The 15,454-nt window shown below is 47.1% G+C and overlaps 1 protein-coding gene across 3 annotated transcripts in view; it reads left to right on the plus strand.

Moving 5' to 3' along the window:
- The window catches only part of XPR1 (xenotropic and polytropic retrovirus receptor 1), a 111,388-nt gene extending 97,373 nt beyond the window's left edge, over positions 1–14,015 (plus strand). For 2 of the 3 annotated variants that reach the window (XM_086617942.1, XM_086617943.1), the window contains 4 exons: positions 10,503–10,669; positions 10,928–11,067; positions 11,857–12,078; positions 13,470–14,015. In XM_086617942.1, the coding sequence (XP_086474068.1) occupies positions 10,503–10,669; positions 10,928–11,067; positions 11,857–12,078; positions 13,470–13,530 (590 nt within the window). In that variant the 3' untranslated portion in view covers positions 13,531–14,015. Of the gene's footprint in view, positions 1–1,972; positions 1,979–10,502; positions 10,670–10,927; positions 11,068–11,856; positions 12,079–13,469 lie in introns of all 3 variants that reach the window. The other variant, XM_086617944.1, reaches the window with a different exon arrangement.
- Positions 14,016–15,454: the final 1,439 nt, after the last annotated feature.

Below are 15,454 nucleotides of genomic sequence, written 5' to 3' on the forward strand. Positions count from 1 at the left end.
GCCATACATAACTGTTGTCTGCTCTTCAAGTCTGGCAGGGAGTGGGTTGTAATGAGGTGTTTACGATCCGGGCACAGGGCTTGTTCCAATTGCTTGAGAGAGGTTTGTGACTCCCAGCCTTTGTCTGTCCAGTTTTCTTCGTGGGAGTCAATAGCACGTAGTGGTTGGTATCGTACAAAAAGATTTGGAAGCTTCGTGGCTTTAGGAAATCACACACTAGCACAGATTTTGTAAATGTCACTGTCCCTGGGCTTGTAGGGATTTTTCAGAAGGTTGCCTAAAGACCTTGCTGTGTCTTCTCAACCCTGTAGACCTAGTCCCATCCTGCCATAAATGCGCTTTCTTAATGTGCTGTACCTGTTAAGAATGCAATTTTATCTATGTGCTTTGCATAGATTCCAGTTCTTTTTGAACTTGGAATCAGATGGTCTATCATCAAGTTGTTATGATGTTACTGTTGAAAATAGAAGCACCGCTCGCCCACACCTTCTCTGTGTCTGCCTAAGGATAGCAAAGACAAACACCAATCTCTTACCTACAAAACATCCCTTGGGGGCTAGCTGCTTGCTATTGAGAAAGCAAGCGCTGCCCAAAATGAGTGTCCAATTGGTAAAGATCCTTGCTCCTCAGACCTGCTCTAAATTGCAATAAGTAACGCACCTGCGAATTGCTGCGGTAATAAGAGTTTTATTTAAACAGTCTTTCATGCCTGTGTCTGCAAGCCTATGACTTATACCTCTGGAATGGCAGCTTTTGGCTGCCAGGACAAGAGCGTAATTGGTGGCCTTTTCTTGGGAGGTCAGGTAATGTACACCAGCTCCTGTTCTCCACTTGGGAGTCCTGGGGACGTCGCAGCCCCCTGGAAAGGCTTGTCGTCCTCCCCTGATTTGAACACTGAATAAATTTGTAGCTGTTCTGTAGGTTTTTAGCTTGCGTCTGCCAGCTGTGTGAAGATGGACTGTGTGGCCAGGAGGGTTTTGCTGGTGTTGAAAGCCAGATAATTCATACAGAGCGTGCTTAACGGTGGTGTTATGCTGTATTTTCATATGCTTGTCAGAAAACAACTTTAAGCAAATGCACAAATGCCACCTTATTACGTTTAAGTAATGTATGCTGCTTCTAGTCATATGTGATACTTCCTTCTCCAAACCTGCTGTAGTGAAGGATCCCCCCTCCCCGGTAATACAGCGTACTGTGGGCTCTTGACTAGTATCTCAGTTTCCCCAAAATACCTGTTTAATAATTCGTATTGCTCGAGCAGTGCATAATTCTGATTCTTTCTTCCCTTAGAGAAGCTGTTTATTTATTTTTCTTCCTTTTGGTTAAGATGCAGAATGCAATTTTCTCTGCTAATTGCGATTGGGATGTTGGACCACTAAGATCTGTTAGGTTTTTCTCTCCCAGACTGGCAGTCCTCTTGTCATGGGTCTAGACCAGTTTTACAGAGTGAACACCAAGCTATCATCTCCGGTGTTGGTAAAGCTGGAGTGAGAGTAGCTACTCCACGACGTAAAACCAGAGCCAGCAGCAGCTGCGTGGACAAGTGCCGACTCAAGCTGCCCACTTCACCACGGCTCCAACACAGCCGTGTTTCAGCGACAACAACAGCAACCCAAGGGCAACTGTTGCTGAGCTCCCAAAGGAAGAATTCTCAGTATTTTTATATCGCTCAAAGGAATGGGAAGCAAAGGCCGCCTTCTGTAAATATAGTCCTACGGGGTATGTTTGCACAGGCAAATGAGGCATATCTGTAACCCTAAGCTACCTAGCAACTGCCGTGCATGCCGCCGCTCCCCGCGCCGCCCAGCAGAAGCCTCTGCCCTCGGCTTTCTCCTGCCCTTGCTTTAACTTCCCTGGCAGTGCCGAGCAGCCTTCCCCGGAGCTAGCCAACCGAATATTATATTGCCTTATTTAATCCCTACGGAAACCTAAGTGGTGCTGGGGAAACAAACGATTAAGGCCGAGCCTGCAGCAGAGTGTTTACCCCAAGTGCGGTGTTATTTCGACACGCGGCTGCTTTTTGTGGTGTTGCCACTCTGCCGAAAGCAGATGCGCTTTCCTTGATAAGGGCACTGGTATAGCTGCTTCTGCTTCAGTCCAGCTTATCGTAGCATTCCACGGGAATCCCTTCCTCTAGAAAATGTACTTGCATTTATCAGGGTATGCTGACATACCTGGAATAGCCAGCCTTGGTTTCCTTCCTTGCTCCGACCCAGTTCAGCCTTTTTAAGACAGGCTTGTTATACTGAGGTGTTCAGCTCTTAGGAGAAACAGCGTGGCGGGAGTTGTGTTGTACTGAGTGCCTGTTGCTTCTTAGGCTGTGTACATGATTTAGGCTCCGACTTTACAAAGAGCAAAGTGAGACGCGTCTTGGTTTTGCTACTGTCCGTCAGTTTTCTCTTACCTCCATGGCTTTTGCTCCCATGGTGTCGTCAAAAACGTCTGGCTCACACAGAATATAGATTTGGCTACTGTGCTTGAAGAACTGAGCTTCTCCATCCCTGGAGGTGTTTAAAAACCGTGTAGGTTTGGTGTTGAGCAATATGGTTTAGGGACCCTGACAGTGCAGGGCGAATGGTTTGACTTGATGATCTTGAAGGTCTCTTCCAACCAGACGATTCTATGATTCTATGAATGCTTTGTACTCTTCCATCATTTTCTTGTTTTGTGGGATTTGCTGTTTCAGCGTGAGCATTTGTGGGTTTTACCTTGTTTTTTCCAGGAACACATTTACTGAGCTGAAGCACAAGTCCTGAGTTCAAGTTGGCTATGTGGGATTTTATCTTTTAACTGACAAAAAAGACAGTTTATGCAAGCTTTCATTGTAGGTTTAATTTACACACCTTATTCAATGAAATCCCTGTGGTCTGGGTAGTATCCAGCTATTTATTAACCTCTGAATTATTCCAAAGTTAGTCCATGCGGCCTGGAAACTTGAGTGTCTCTTCTTCCATGTTGATCCCACACCCTTTCCAGGTACTCCAAATAAGACTGCTGAACGCTGGCTGTCATCGGCTTCCAAGAGCCGTGGAGAGCCTTAGGTTGGTCTAAGATAATATAACTACCACGCACTTTCTCATTAAACAGCCCAGGAAATTGACAGTAATTAAAAATACAGAAGTTAACTAAATAGAGCTGTCTCTATAGAGTAGTGCTTCTGTCCGTGTTCTCACCATGGCTTCAGAAATGGGCTTCTCCTGACAAAGTGACATGAAATTTGTTGTTGGTTTTTGTTTTTTTTTTTTAAAGCCTGAGGAAACCGTGAAACTCCTTGTGCTTGGCCAAGGAATAGAGACAAGAACTGTCACAGCAGGAGTTGTCCTTTGCTTAATGGGCTTTTGCAGGAAGGTGTTGGACCATCCTTTACTAATAGAGCAGTTCGACCAGGTCTGACCAGATGAAGATGAATGGGAAACGTCCTGCTTTTTGAAAACCTAGTGGAAGATTCCCAGGTCTCGTAACTGCTGCCCACTCCTCATTAATCACGATGGCTTCAGATGTTACCAGTGGTGATGCTGGCTGGTGTAGCTGACTTCACGCTGGAACGGATCGCTGGTTCTCCCACGGTCGCTCCCCTGGGGAGGAGTATGGCTTCCGGGTGGAGGAGGACGATGCACAGGAGGAAGGACGAGAAGATGGTGGTAACATCAGGGTGTTGTGCTGGGAGCTGCAGGAAGATACCTGACTTAGTAGATTGTGTCACTTAACCTTTGTTGCCACCTCGTTAGGAATGAGGTTGCATGAGGATGCAACCCCTGTGGAATGAATTTGCAGGTAGGAGGAACAAAATTAACTATGATCCGGAACGGTTACAGCAGAAGAGGAGAAGAAGGTGATGTGAGAACTGGGACTAAAATGACTTTTCACGGAAATCGGATGTTGGTGCTGCAGCTTATAGTACCTCAACTGAGAAAGGTCGTTTCATTTCCAGGGAGTGGAGCAAGACAAAATGAGTGGACATATATAATTCAAATACAATTTTTTTTTTTTTTAAAAAAGTACAAGACTTTAAAAAAAACCCAAACATTCACAAAAGAATGAAGCAAGTAGCATTTGTGAGATCCTATTTCCTAGTTTATCTCGCATGTCAGTACAAGATCTCCCATCTCTCCCTCTCCTTCTCAGCACTGGAAGAGCTGTCAGTGCTGCAGCAAGTCAGATCATTTGATTTAGGTGTCACAAGAGCCTTATAGAGTGCTGGGATTGACCTCTTGAAGTAAAACAAACTTTGTAATGGGATTAACTGGCTTCTTTCTTAATACTAGCAGTTTCTGCACGGCTTGCCTGAGCCCAGCATACTGGCAACTCCATCAGGATGACTGTTTGGAGCCAAAACGTGCAATGTCTGTCACATTGCTGTGAGCTAGGATGAATTTTTGTCTGAAACTCTGTCATTGCGTGCCCAGGAGGCCTTGGGTAATGAGTTGTGTTCATTAGCCAGTCTTTCTGATCCTTTCCATCAGAGCAGCAGCAGTGTCATTAGTGAAGAATCGGAGGCATTGCCTTGGGCAAACATTTCCATCCTGCCCTCTGAACTCCTCCTGGCTTTGACGTGGGTCTCTGCGGCACCCCGAGCGAGCCCGGCTTCTCCGCACCGCCTCGTTAGCTCCTCTAATTGCTTACGCATCCGTCCTGGTGATGGTGCTTTGGGCTCGAGCTGGGAAGGATGAGGAGCACCTCAGCAGGGCTGCGGCAGGACCGCCCTGGCCGGGGCGGAGGTGCCAGCAGGATCTCGCTCGCCGGCAGCCTGCGGTGAGTGAGCGGGGAAGACGAGTCGAGACGACAGCTTGCGCTCGATGGGGAGCCTGGGAGGAGGTGTTGGAGCGATTTCGGGAACTGCCACCGCACCCCGAACGTCAGCACAAATGAGGCAGAGAATCCCACAGGGAAACCTTCCCGTGCTTTAGAGGGCTGCTAATGTCAAGCAGGACGTTCCCGGTGCCGGCAGCCGCGCCGTGGGGGAGAGGCAACCTCGGCACCCCGCCGCTGAGTGATTCATGCGTTTGCTTCTCAAGATTGCGGCTGAGAGATGGATTTTAATAGTCGGGATTTGGGAAGTGGACTGATAGAACCGTTTGTATCACTTAATACGCTTTAGTGTGAAAGGTGACTGGACAAGCAGGAACACTAATGAGTAAGGTGTAAGTAAAAAGGATGGCCTACTGTTACCTCATTTCGTGGGCACTTAAGAGGGGGAAGCCTGACCTTTTTTTTTTTTTTCTTAATGGAACATTTTAAGAAAAGCAACTGACTACGTCACAAGTGATTTTCCTTTCAAATGCATGCAGGTCTGGAGTTCTCTGGTGCTGCAGAATTCTAGGAGATGCGATCATGCAACTAAATTTTTTTTTTTTAATTTGAATTTTTTTGATTGCCATTATATTTTGGAGGAGTTTGCTTTGGGATCTCAAAGCACTATAGAAGTAGCAGATGACGTTGTGTCCCGATCCCTAAATTGTCCAGCGAAGACCCTGATTACCATGCTGTTTATTTCTGAATGTGAATCCAGATATTCTTGTTAGTGAGACCACTGGCAAATAGTTAGGTTGGAAACCCCATCCTTCTCAAGGTAGCAGTTAAACATCCCCCAAGAACGCTTCTCAAATGCTAGAGAAGCCACCAGAAGAAGAATCAGATCGAATCTCAGCCATGACTGACATACTTCCTCCTGGTTGCAATTGAATCCCTTTCTTCTGTTTGAGATACAAGCAATGAGATTGCTGCGACTTCTTGAAATTAGACACAGTCGTATTGTCCAACAAGCCCAATGCAAACCTGCAGAGTGTTTTTTGGTCAAAACGCGATTTGGGGGTTTCCCTGCTCTACAAAGGTAGAGTCTAACTAGAAGAAGAAACAAGATGACAGTTCTTCGCTGTGTTATATCTTGCTGCTTTGTTTCAAATTGTGCCTGGAGGCTATAGCAGAATCTAAAGGGAAGGTTGTTCATAGGAAATGGCTGGTATTTGACCAAGCCCACCAGCGCACGATGGCGAGTCCTCCGTGTGCTCCTCCGGGTTGTTTGCCTTTTTGCTGCATTAAGCCCGCTGTCACGTCGTGACTCCGCCGTTGATCAGTATTAAACAGCGGTACGTGCTGGCTGGGCAGAAAGGGAACGCTGCTGCTGTTCCCTCATTACGATGTATAATTACTGAGGAATTGGTAATGCTGGACTTCGAGCAGCAAGGTGTTAGACAAGTGCTTTGGGATGTCATTCTGATGGCAGTTCTTATATAGATAAGTCACTTCTGGCTGTCACCCCCCTCCTGTTGTGTACTGGGATGGAGTTAATGGGCACGTGTCATCCCCAGGCTAACTGGGTGGCGGAAAGCGTACGCTCCGTACACTGTAAATACATCTATTTTTGGTTTGGTTCCGCTCAGATCTGCGGTTGAAAGGCTGGTGGTCAAAGCAGAGTGAATTTGGCATGCCTCATCCGAGAGGTTTCTAATTGAGGCTGGAGGCAGAACTGCCGTGGCCGGGTCAGGTTGGTGTGATATCGTGGGGCTCACCTGGCTGCGGTACCCGATAACCTCACCCTTGTCACAGCTTTTATCACGGCTTTCGCCATCAGCAGAAACCACAGCCAGCTGCAGTGGCTGACACACCAGAGTGCTTATCGAGGGCTGCTGTGCCCTTATCCAGATCTTCAATAATACATGGCATTGATTTTTGCTGTGTTGAATACTATATAGTGTTTACATTCCCCAGAATAATTCAGCAGAGTAAACAGATAGTATTCTTTGGAAGTAAAGTCAATATTAACAGCGTTCAGGATAGTATTTGCTGTCTATCTTTGATGGAAAGCAACCTTTCTCTTGCCTGTGTTTAGAAGGGGCTGTAATTTCTGCAGAGTATTATTCTTTCAGAACGCTGGTCAGATATTGTGTCCCCCGGGGCTGGGTTTGGGATCCAAGATATTGTCTATCAGCAGTTTTTGCAGGCAGTAAATTCTGCTGCTGCACGAGCCTTTGGCTGTTTTCTCGGACTCTGGCCATTCACAGCTTAAGTTCAAAGGTGGAAGCCTTCCATTATTTATCTAGTTGACCTTCTGGGGCAATTTGTAGGTTTATTTGTGCAGAGTATCTACTGGAATTGCCTTTTATAGGGTAAACTGAGGATGTTAATGGAAATTCTGCGGTGACGGTTGCAAATGGCCCCCGCAGTACGCTGCTTCCCATCGACTTTGCAGCAAGTGGAGGCAGCGGGGCACTGCGAACTCAAATAGCCTCTGACGTTGCTGTGCACCTCCACGCTGCAGAATTGCTAATGTGAACATGGATTGAAATCTGCCCATCAGCAGGGCGGGTACAGCTGCACCTGCGACTTGACACGTCGAGTTTTGTGCTGACGGTCTTTTGGTCCCACACGTGCTGTTTTGAATAACTGCAGCTTAGGAAGTTGCTACACAGTGATGCCCTTTGGAGCATGGAGTACAAAGGTCCTTCATGCACCTCTTTTTGGGTGGACTGGTGATTTTGCTGCCGAAGGGTTGCTGCAGTCTGTGGGAGAGGTTGAGACTTGGTCTTTTTTCCTTCTTGGAGAGGTTGAGATCTACCAGGTGTCCAGAGTCCTTCTCTCATCCTGAGACTATCCCTCTCTATTGGTTTTTGGTGGTTTCTAGCACATTGTTGAACAACAAGAAAACACAGGATGGAACAGTTCCTGCTTGAATAGACCGTGACATCATCATACATATGCACAACTATGAATTGCTCCTGGAAAACTGGCAGGCTGGGAGTAGATGGAGCCTCTGGGCAGAATATGAATGCCTTGATTTTCTAGCCCCCTGAGCAGCAGTGGAGAGGGCCACTAGGACCAGCCAGTGGAGATTGAGATATAATTGCTTGCCTAGAGCAGTAACATATTTCTGTACACCGGCTGAATACCAATGAGGACAGAAGGAAGGAAGGTATCAAACAGAATTGCAGGCAGGAGGAAAAGGAGGCTAAGTGATTAAAGGAAGGGACTCAAAGGCCAGGGCTGAAGACAATAGGCTAGTTCTGATTCGAGTGTTGTACTAGGGAGTGATTTGGGTTTTTAATGAATTTTTTTAGGAGCTGAATGCGTTACGAAGCCAGTGGATGAGAAAGCGAGCAGGGGTGAGGGATGAGGAGCATGACCCCAGGTGCCACTGAAAAGATTGCTGCGAAGATAGAAGCAGGGAAAGGGAGCTGAGGCCAGGATAACCGAAACAGAAGTGAGCACATCCTTTTGAGGTGGATGAGATTAATGCCACAATATTTCTTACTTGGGCCTTTTTTTCCCCCAGTACTTCTCCTGTCCATAATTGCACGCAATAACCCTTAAGGCAATTCGGATTTAAGCAGCACGAACCTTTGAAATCCACCTTCCTATGTAATTGCCAACTCAGGACACAGATTTTTTTTTTTAGCCCCTTACGTAGCTTGAGATGATCAGCTGTGGCTGAAGGCATGGCAATGGGTGGTACTGTGTCTGCGCTGCCTTCTGCATGTCTGCTCCATGAAGATGTGGAGTAAGAATCAGACTCAGTTTATTTTAATTCTGTCCTTAAGGGAAAAAAACCCAAACAACATGACCTAACCTTCAAGCCTAAGCTACCAATAGGAAGCATGCAGCCTCACAGGGTAGTTTGGAGCATTTTAGGTGCTTTGAAACCACTTAACCCGTTAGCTTCCTCTGAATTACTGTTTGGGATCTGGTGGTGGGAACTAAACAGGGAGATCTAATGAGCTAAAAATAATGTTGGAAAGAACAGGCTCAGTGTCTCTGAGTCACTGAATGTCAGCATCTGCCTTTCTTCCTGAGGTCATAACTGAAGGCTTTGGAGGACTCAATGGGAGAGAATTAAATCTTGCAGTAGAGCCTTAATTGCTAAGCTCCAAAAACCTCACCTCTGTCCTGTTTTGTGGGCAGCTGCCCTTCAAAAAAGGGAGGGGAGAGATGGTTTCAAAGCAGCAGCATTAATGTACCTGAGCCTCAGAGCCCGTATTCTGCAGGACTTCTCTGCCTGCCTGCTCCGGGGTGACGTCATGGCTCTCCGCAGCGATGCGATGCGGTGCCAGACCTGTCTCTGGGCAAAGCCGAGCCTCGGGAGGATGCGCGTTACTGCTCCGAGGCTTCCAGCCTTGCACAAAAGCAGGGAAGCGAGGCAAAGCGGAATGCTGCAGCAGCCCTGTGTCCTTCTCGAGCGCCGATGCGAGGCTTCGCTGCAGATAGGATTTGCTGCATAAGTGGCTTTAATAGGTTTGCTTTAGGGGGTGTGTTTTGAAAGAGGAATAAGTGTGTGTATTTGACCTATATCCTGCACATCATGTCCAGGAAGCCCATTCCAGGCAGAATGGGAGGAACGTACTTTTACACGATGCCTCTCATTTTCACCTCCATTAATTTTATCAGACTGCTGCATTACATTTATATCATAAAGGTTAGAAACAAAAAGGGAAGGAGAGAGCAAATTGCCCTGTTGCTCCCTCTATGATCAGCTTCGGGAATTCTGCTGTTTTAAAGCCACATGTCTGGAAAACAGTGCTGTCGCTTAGTGTGGCGTCGGGTGTGGACTGGAAACGTTATGGCTTTTTCGTACTATAAGTGTTACTGGCTTTGTTAGAAACAATCAGTGAATGAGCAATTGCAGTGGCTGCACGGAAAGGAGGAAAGACTCCTGGCAGCAGGGAGAGATGTAAAGTGTCCCAGCCTTGCGAAGCATGATAGTGTGTTTTATTTTTATGGACTTTATGACCCAGATTTGCTAATTAAAAGCAAACGGAAGTATCAGATCTGTTTGGTTTAACCCAGCTGGCTGATGTAGGGAAATTTAGCTGAATTGAGAGAGCAGCGTAACCTTTTCAGAGGAGAATGGGAAGCAACTTGGTGGCAAAAGCGTTTCTGCAAGTGAGGAGACCTTAGTCCCACAGCCTTTTGTTTCACAAAGAGGAGCTCTGTATGGGACTTTAAAACTCTATACTGAGCCTTCTTCAGGATTTTGTACATACATGTTAATGTATGGCCTTCTTTTTCCTTATTTTCCCCTGCCACCACAGCCTCCCAAATGGCCGGTGGAAATTCCTGTACTGCCCATCCTCTTTCGGGCTTTTAGTGCACTAATTCACAGTTGTTTATATGCAGACAAACTAAAGTATTCTCTTACAAAACTCTCCTGCACGCTGCCTCATTGCTTTTTCCTTTGTACAAGCCCGTGTCTTTTGTGAAATATGGCCCTCAGCTTCCACCTGCTGTTCAGAGTTAGAATGGCAGGTCTGCCACACGTTTCAAGAAAATAAAAATATTAGTGCAAATTTCCATCCCAGGTGCAAAAGGTTGAATGAGATGAAAGTGGAATTTAGATGCCAATATAAAGCTGCTCCTGGTACGGCTTTTGGTTTGGTTCGGATTAGCCTGGTTTTCCCAGAACTTGAATAAAAGGGGTGTTATTTCCACTGATCAAATCAGCCCATTTGTAGCTGTTTTAAGGGCAATCTGCCTTAAGTTGTACACAAGTGTGCTGTTCTTCTCTTTTCCAGCTAAAAACCACAGTGACACCCAAGTGTTCTTCTACCTGTGGATTATCTTCTATTTCATCAGCTCTTGCTACACCCTTATTTGGGACCTGAAGATGGACTGGGGTCTCTTTGACAAAAATGCTGGTGAAAATACCTTTCTTCGAGAAGGAATTGTCTACCCACAGAAAGTGCGTATACAGCCTGCTGCTATGTTAGAGAAGGCTTTTAAGATTTTAGCAAAATTTGTCGAGCATGTTGTAGTTGGCCATTGGAATGCCACGTGCTGGGATTTTCTAGCTGTAGAGTTGATTTGTTTCAAAGAGATTGTTTCGTACTGTCCACTTTTCTAGTGGTTGAGCAGCAAATTCTGTACCTTCCTGAAGAGGTTTGTCTTCGGTGCAGAACGTGTACGATGAGCTATCCTGTTTGTCTCTCTTGTTCTTCAGGCATACTACTATTGTGCCATTGTAGAAGACGTGATCCTGCGTTTTGCGTGGACTATCCAGATCTCCCTCACTTCCATGCAAATCTTTCCATACGCTGGGGACATCATTTCTACTGTATTTGCCCCGCTTGAGGTGTTCCGGTAAGGCTGCTTGACTGAACGGTTCATTTCTCTTTTACGTTTTTGTTACTTATGTAACGTCAGCACAGTGGGAAGCGCCTTGCTCCTTGGACGTTGAAGGTACTAATCCTTGAAGTAGAAGACTAGGTCTAACAGAAACGTTTCATCCGAAGAGTGTTCTGAGTGAAGAAAGTTGCAGAGGGCTCTGCAGCAACACAGGGCTGGGTCCTTCATGGTGCGTTTGCAGTTTCTTCTGAACCTAGACCTAATCTTGAGAGTTTTGTTAGTACTAAATTTCTCCTTAAAATTACCTTGTTGAAATTTCCAGATGAAATTTCACTCCATTCTCAGGTTTACAAGTATTCTCAAATCTCTGCTACTTTTCCAAACTCTAATTTGGATCCTGCGAGGTTTCAGGGTCCTTCACACACAGGTACTCTAGCTGGAGACCTACCCCCACAACTTCTCAAGATAAGTGAAAGCCCATGAAGCTGAACCTCACTCATGTAGGTGGCGGAGGCTGCGTTTCGCTTGCAGCACGTGGTGCCTCCGTGCTGTCCAGACTAGGGCTGTCATCGTTAGGACAATGAATGAGCCTGACAGATCTGCTCTTCTCCGGAGAGTTGGGAAGATGACGTAGCAGGTGCTGCTGTTAGTCATTTGCTGTTTCTGTGAACTCCCAGCATGTTCCCAGAGGCGCTTTGATCAGTGAGAACGGTATCTAGGTGCACGTACTGGTGCTTTGCCAAACACGAGCAATGCCTGTAAAAGTGGAACCGAATCGGTAATTTTCACTTTTTCTCCACCCAGGCGATTTGTGTGGAACTTCTTCCGTCTGGAGAATGAGCACCTGAACAACTGTGGTGAGTTCCGTGCCGTGAGGGACATCTCTGTGGCACCGCTCAACGCCGATGACCTGACGCTCTTGGATCAGATGATGGACCAGGAAGATGGTGTACGAAACCGCCGCAAGAACAAACAGTGGAAGCGCAGCCAGAGCGTGTCCTTGCGCAGACCTCGTCTTGCTTCACAGTATGTTTTGCCTCTGCTCTAGCGCAACAAACCAGATCGTGTGTTAGAGCTGTTGTTAATGCCTGGTGGCCGCTTACGGTCTGGGTAATCATGCGAAGATCTCAGCCGAAATAGTCATTCAAAGGGAGGACAGGTCCAATTAGTAAATGAATATTTCTGTGCTGGAGGGTGGATCCATCCTTTGCATCATCTTGGGGTTCTGGTAAACTACTGGGAAAGGGAGTTCTCTTTACAAAACTCTCCTCCTGCAAAAAATAGCCTGTAGCAATTGCCAGAGGTTGTAAACCCAAACCTGTAAGAGATGTTCCCCATCAACTGGCCATCTCCAGGCTTCAGACCGCTCTAAGATTTCAGTTATCCTTTGGTTAAGATTTCCCGTGTGAGTTCTCAGACCCCTTCCTCTCCCAGATATAAACCCATATGTTTTTCCTTTCCACCCCTCCTCCTTGCAGCCTAGATGTTTCCCCACCTTGCACCCCAGGCCTTAACCTTCATCTTCACTGCAGTGCCTGCGCTCCGAGCGTACTGGATGCTCCAGCATCCAGGCATGGCGTGTGCGCCAGCAGCGCAGCTGCAGAGCCCTGCCCTTTGGCCAGGAGGCAAGCTCGGGCTCCCTGGGGACATGCGGCACGTCAGGAGCATTGTGCAATCCCTGCAGCACATCCCCCTGTTGCATCAGTGCCGGGGAGGGCTGGGTGGGAGGAAAAGGAGGCTGTGGCTGTCACGCGAAGGCTGTGCTCTGGCCTGAGCCGCAGCCCTCGGGCCACGCTTGTCTCATATCCACGTTGGCTCAGAGTGCACGGATGTGACCCATACCAACAGTCTTTGTGTGGCTGCTGGAGACTGAAAAACTTCCTGCAGAAGGGATGTGGGCCAAAGCCTGGTCAAATTCCCCTACGACCATGTCCGTTTACCTCCTCAGACGTGCAGCCAACTGAGATAGATCAAGCACGTTCCAAAAGAAGCTGCTGTGCCTTTGCGCAGCCCAGTGACAGAGCGAGTGCTCCTGCTCTTTTGGATTTTCAGCACCTGCTGCAAAGGTTTTATGGACTTTTTGTGGAGGAGGTGGATGGATGCACTGCACCCAGCAGTGCTGCAGCGGTGCCCAGTCGTTTGTCAGCACGACCCGGCAGAAGACATTGTCCATAGGCAGAAGGTGGCCGGTGTGGCATGGGCAGAGCCATGGGAGAAGGATGCTGAGGGACAGCTGGGGCATATTTATAAGGCTCTGCTATTCCCAGTGAGAAGGGGAGAGCGTGAAACAATCCTGCTTATTCTCTCTCTGCGTAAGAAAGGTTTTCCAAGTGCGCTGTGGTTTTACTGTCTGCATGTGGTAATGGGAATTTCTTCTACCCAGTGAGTGTTTTTTCTGTTTGTTTTTCTTTTCCCAGGTCCAAGGCTTCTGACACTAAGGTATTGATAGAGGACCTAGCGAATGAAGTGAACACATGAGATGGCCACGGTCTTTTATTCCGCATCCTTTGTTTTCTCGTTCTGTTCCCCTCTTCCCCAAGTAACCCGATCTCTGGTACAGTCCAGCTGAAAACAGGAGAAAACACTGAACACGTTTTCCGAGCTCTTCCAGACCAGATCCTATGGACTCCAACAAGCTCACTGTGTTTCATTTCTTTTCTTCTGGGTTAATTTTCATGTTCTATTTTAACAAAAAAAAATAAAATATTTTACTTATGTTTTGCCAATAAAGAGGACAGTTCAGGAAAGAAGGATTGTTTACAGTCTCAACAAGGACATACAAACCTATCTGGATAACGAAGCATCATAGGGACTCCCTCATGGGACAGTGCCGAGAGCACCCTCGGTTTCTGCTTGGCCCGGTTTTGACTGGTTGAAACCGGACTTAAGTTTTTAAATCTGATATTATTTTTTTGTTCTGCTTTGGTTTTTTCTTCATATCCAGCGCTGAGGCACTGGCTGCACTTGCAGGGAAAGTGCACTTAGAGCAGTATCTTCATTCATGAAGCTACTTTTTAATTTGATGTAACTTTTCTTATAATTTTTTGGAAATATGATGTATCTGTTGCATAGAGTTTTCACATTATTTATGAAACTTAACAACCATATGAGAGTGATTTTGAGTCCTGTGCAATGAAGGTTGTAACGGTAAAACAAAGCCGGGAATGTAGATCAAGATCTCCAAGGTTGTGGGGTTGTGACCTGCAAATACCCCTCTCATGAGATGACTTGCACCTGTGTTTACCTTTTCTCTCTTTCTTTTCAATTTTGTTTTCTTTTAAACCAAAGTTTCTCTTTCTGATTTTTGTTTTAGTTGCTGCTACTGCTTCTGGGCATGTCTCTTGTGCCGGTTCAAAGCCAACTTTCCATGCAGCTGTGTGAAAGTAGTGCAGGTGATCCTAAGGCCCTTTGGAAAGGAGAGTTGAGTCCTTCCAACAGTGCAAAAAGCTAGGCGAGCAAAGGCTTCAGAACTTCATTCTCTAGATCAAAAAGTATTTTTCAAAGCCTTAATAATCCTTAGATGGCGTGAGGGCATCTCATACCAAACAGGGAGCCTTCCTGGTGTTCTCCTGCAGCCCAGCACAGCAGAAGTGACGTGGGACAAGGCGAGGAGGTGACAGTTCCCATGGATGGGACCCGGAGGAGTTTAGCAGGCTGGGGTTCAGGAGCGGTTGTGCGTTGGAGAGCCGTCGGGGAGTGTGGAAAGGACTGTGGTGTACCCACCTGATGGGGAAGGTGAAACTGAAAACAGGTCTCCTTGTGGCCTCTGGTTTGGCAAAAAGCCTCTGTTGGGTGCTATCCCAGTATGCTGACCTGTGCCTCATCTCACTAACCCAGTTTGGGAAGACTGGAGTGAAGCGCAGCCGTATTGCTGAGCAAATTATGTCAGAAGAGTGATGCTGACTCAATGGTCTCGTTGATCTCTCCTCCCGTGGGAATCCTGGAGTCCCACTGTCCTTCCCTGGCATGCCGTGCGCTCCCCGCTCTCTCGCAGTGGTGTCGGTGGGCAAGGGGAGCTGGAGCTGAACCTTGCAGCCAGGACTGCTGCTGCTGGGTCGGGTTGGCATGGCTGAGGTCTGTGGCACTGCCGCCTCCTCAGGCAGCCGCGGGGCACAGCTAGGACTGCAAGGGAAGAGTGAAACTCTTGAAGTAGGATCCTCGTGCTGATGTCTGTCCGGTGACTCACCTCTAGTTCGGGCGATGGAATTGCAGGAATCTCTGCTCGGCTTCTGTTCGGTAGTTGTTTTTTTTTAATTGGCTAGTAGCATGGTTTCTCACACAACCGCTGCGTTGCGTTTTCTCAGTTTGCCTTGCTGTGCCTCTTGCCCAGAGGAACTGAAGAAGGAAACTTGGTTCTCTCCGTTTGATTTGAAACAGATCAAAATTCAGCAGTGGCAAACCT

Source organism: Tauraco erythrolophus, chromosome 10, assembly GCF_009769465.1.
Source record: "Tauraco erythrolophus isolate bTauEry1 chromosome 10, bTauEry1.pri, whole genome shotgun sequence".
Classification (NCBI taxonomy): Eukaryota; Metazoa; Chordata; class Aves; order Musophagiformes; family Musophagidae; genus Tauraco; species Tauraco erythrolophus.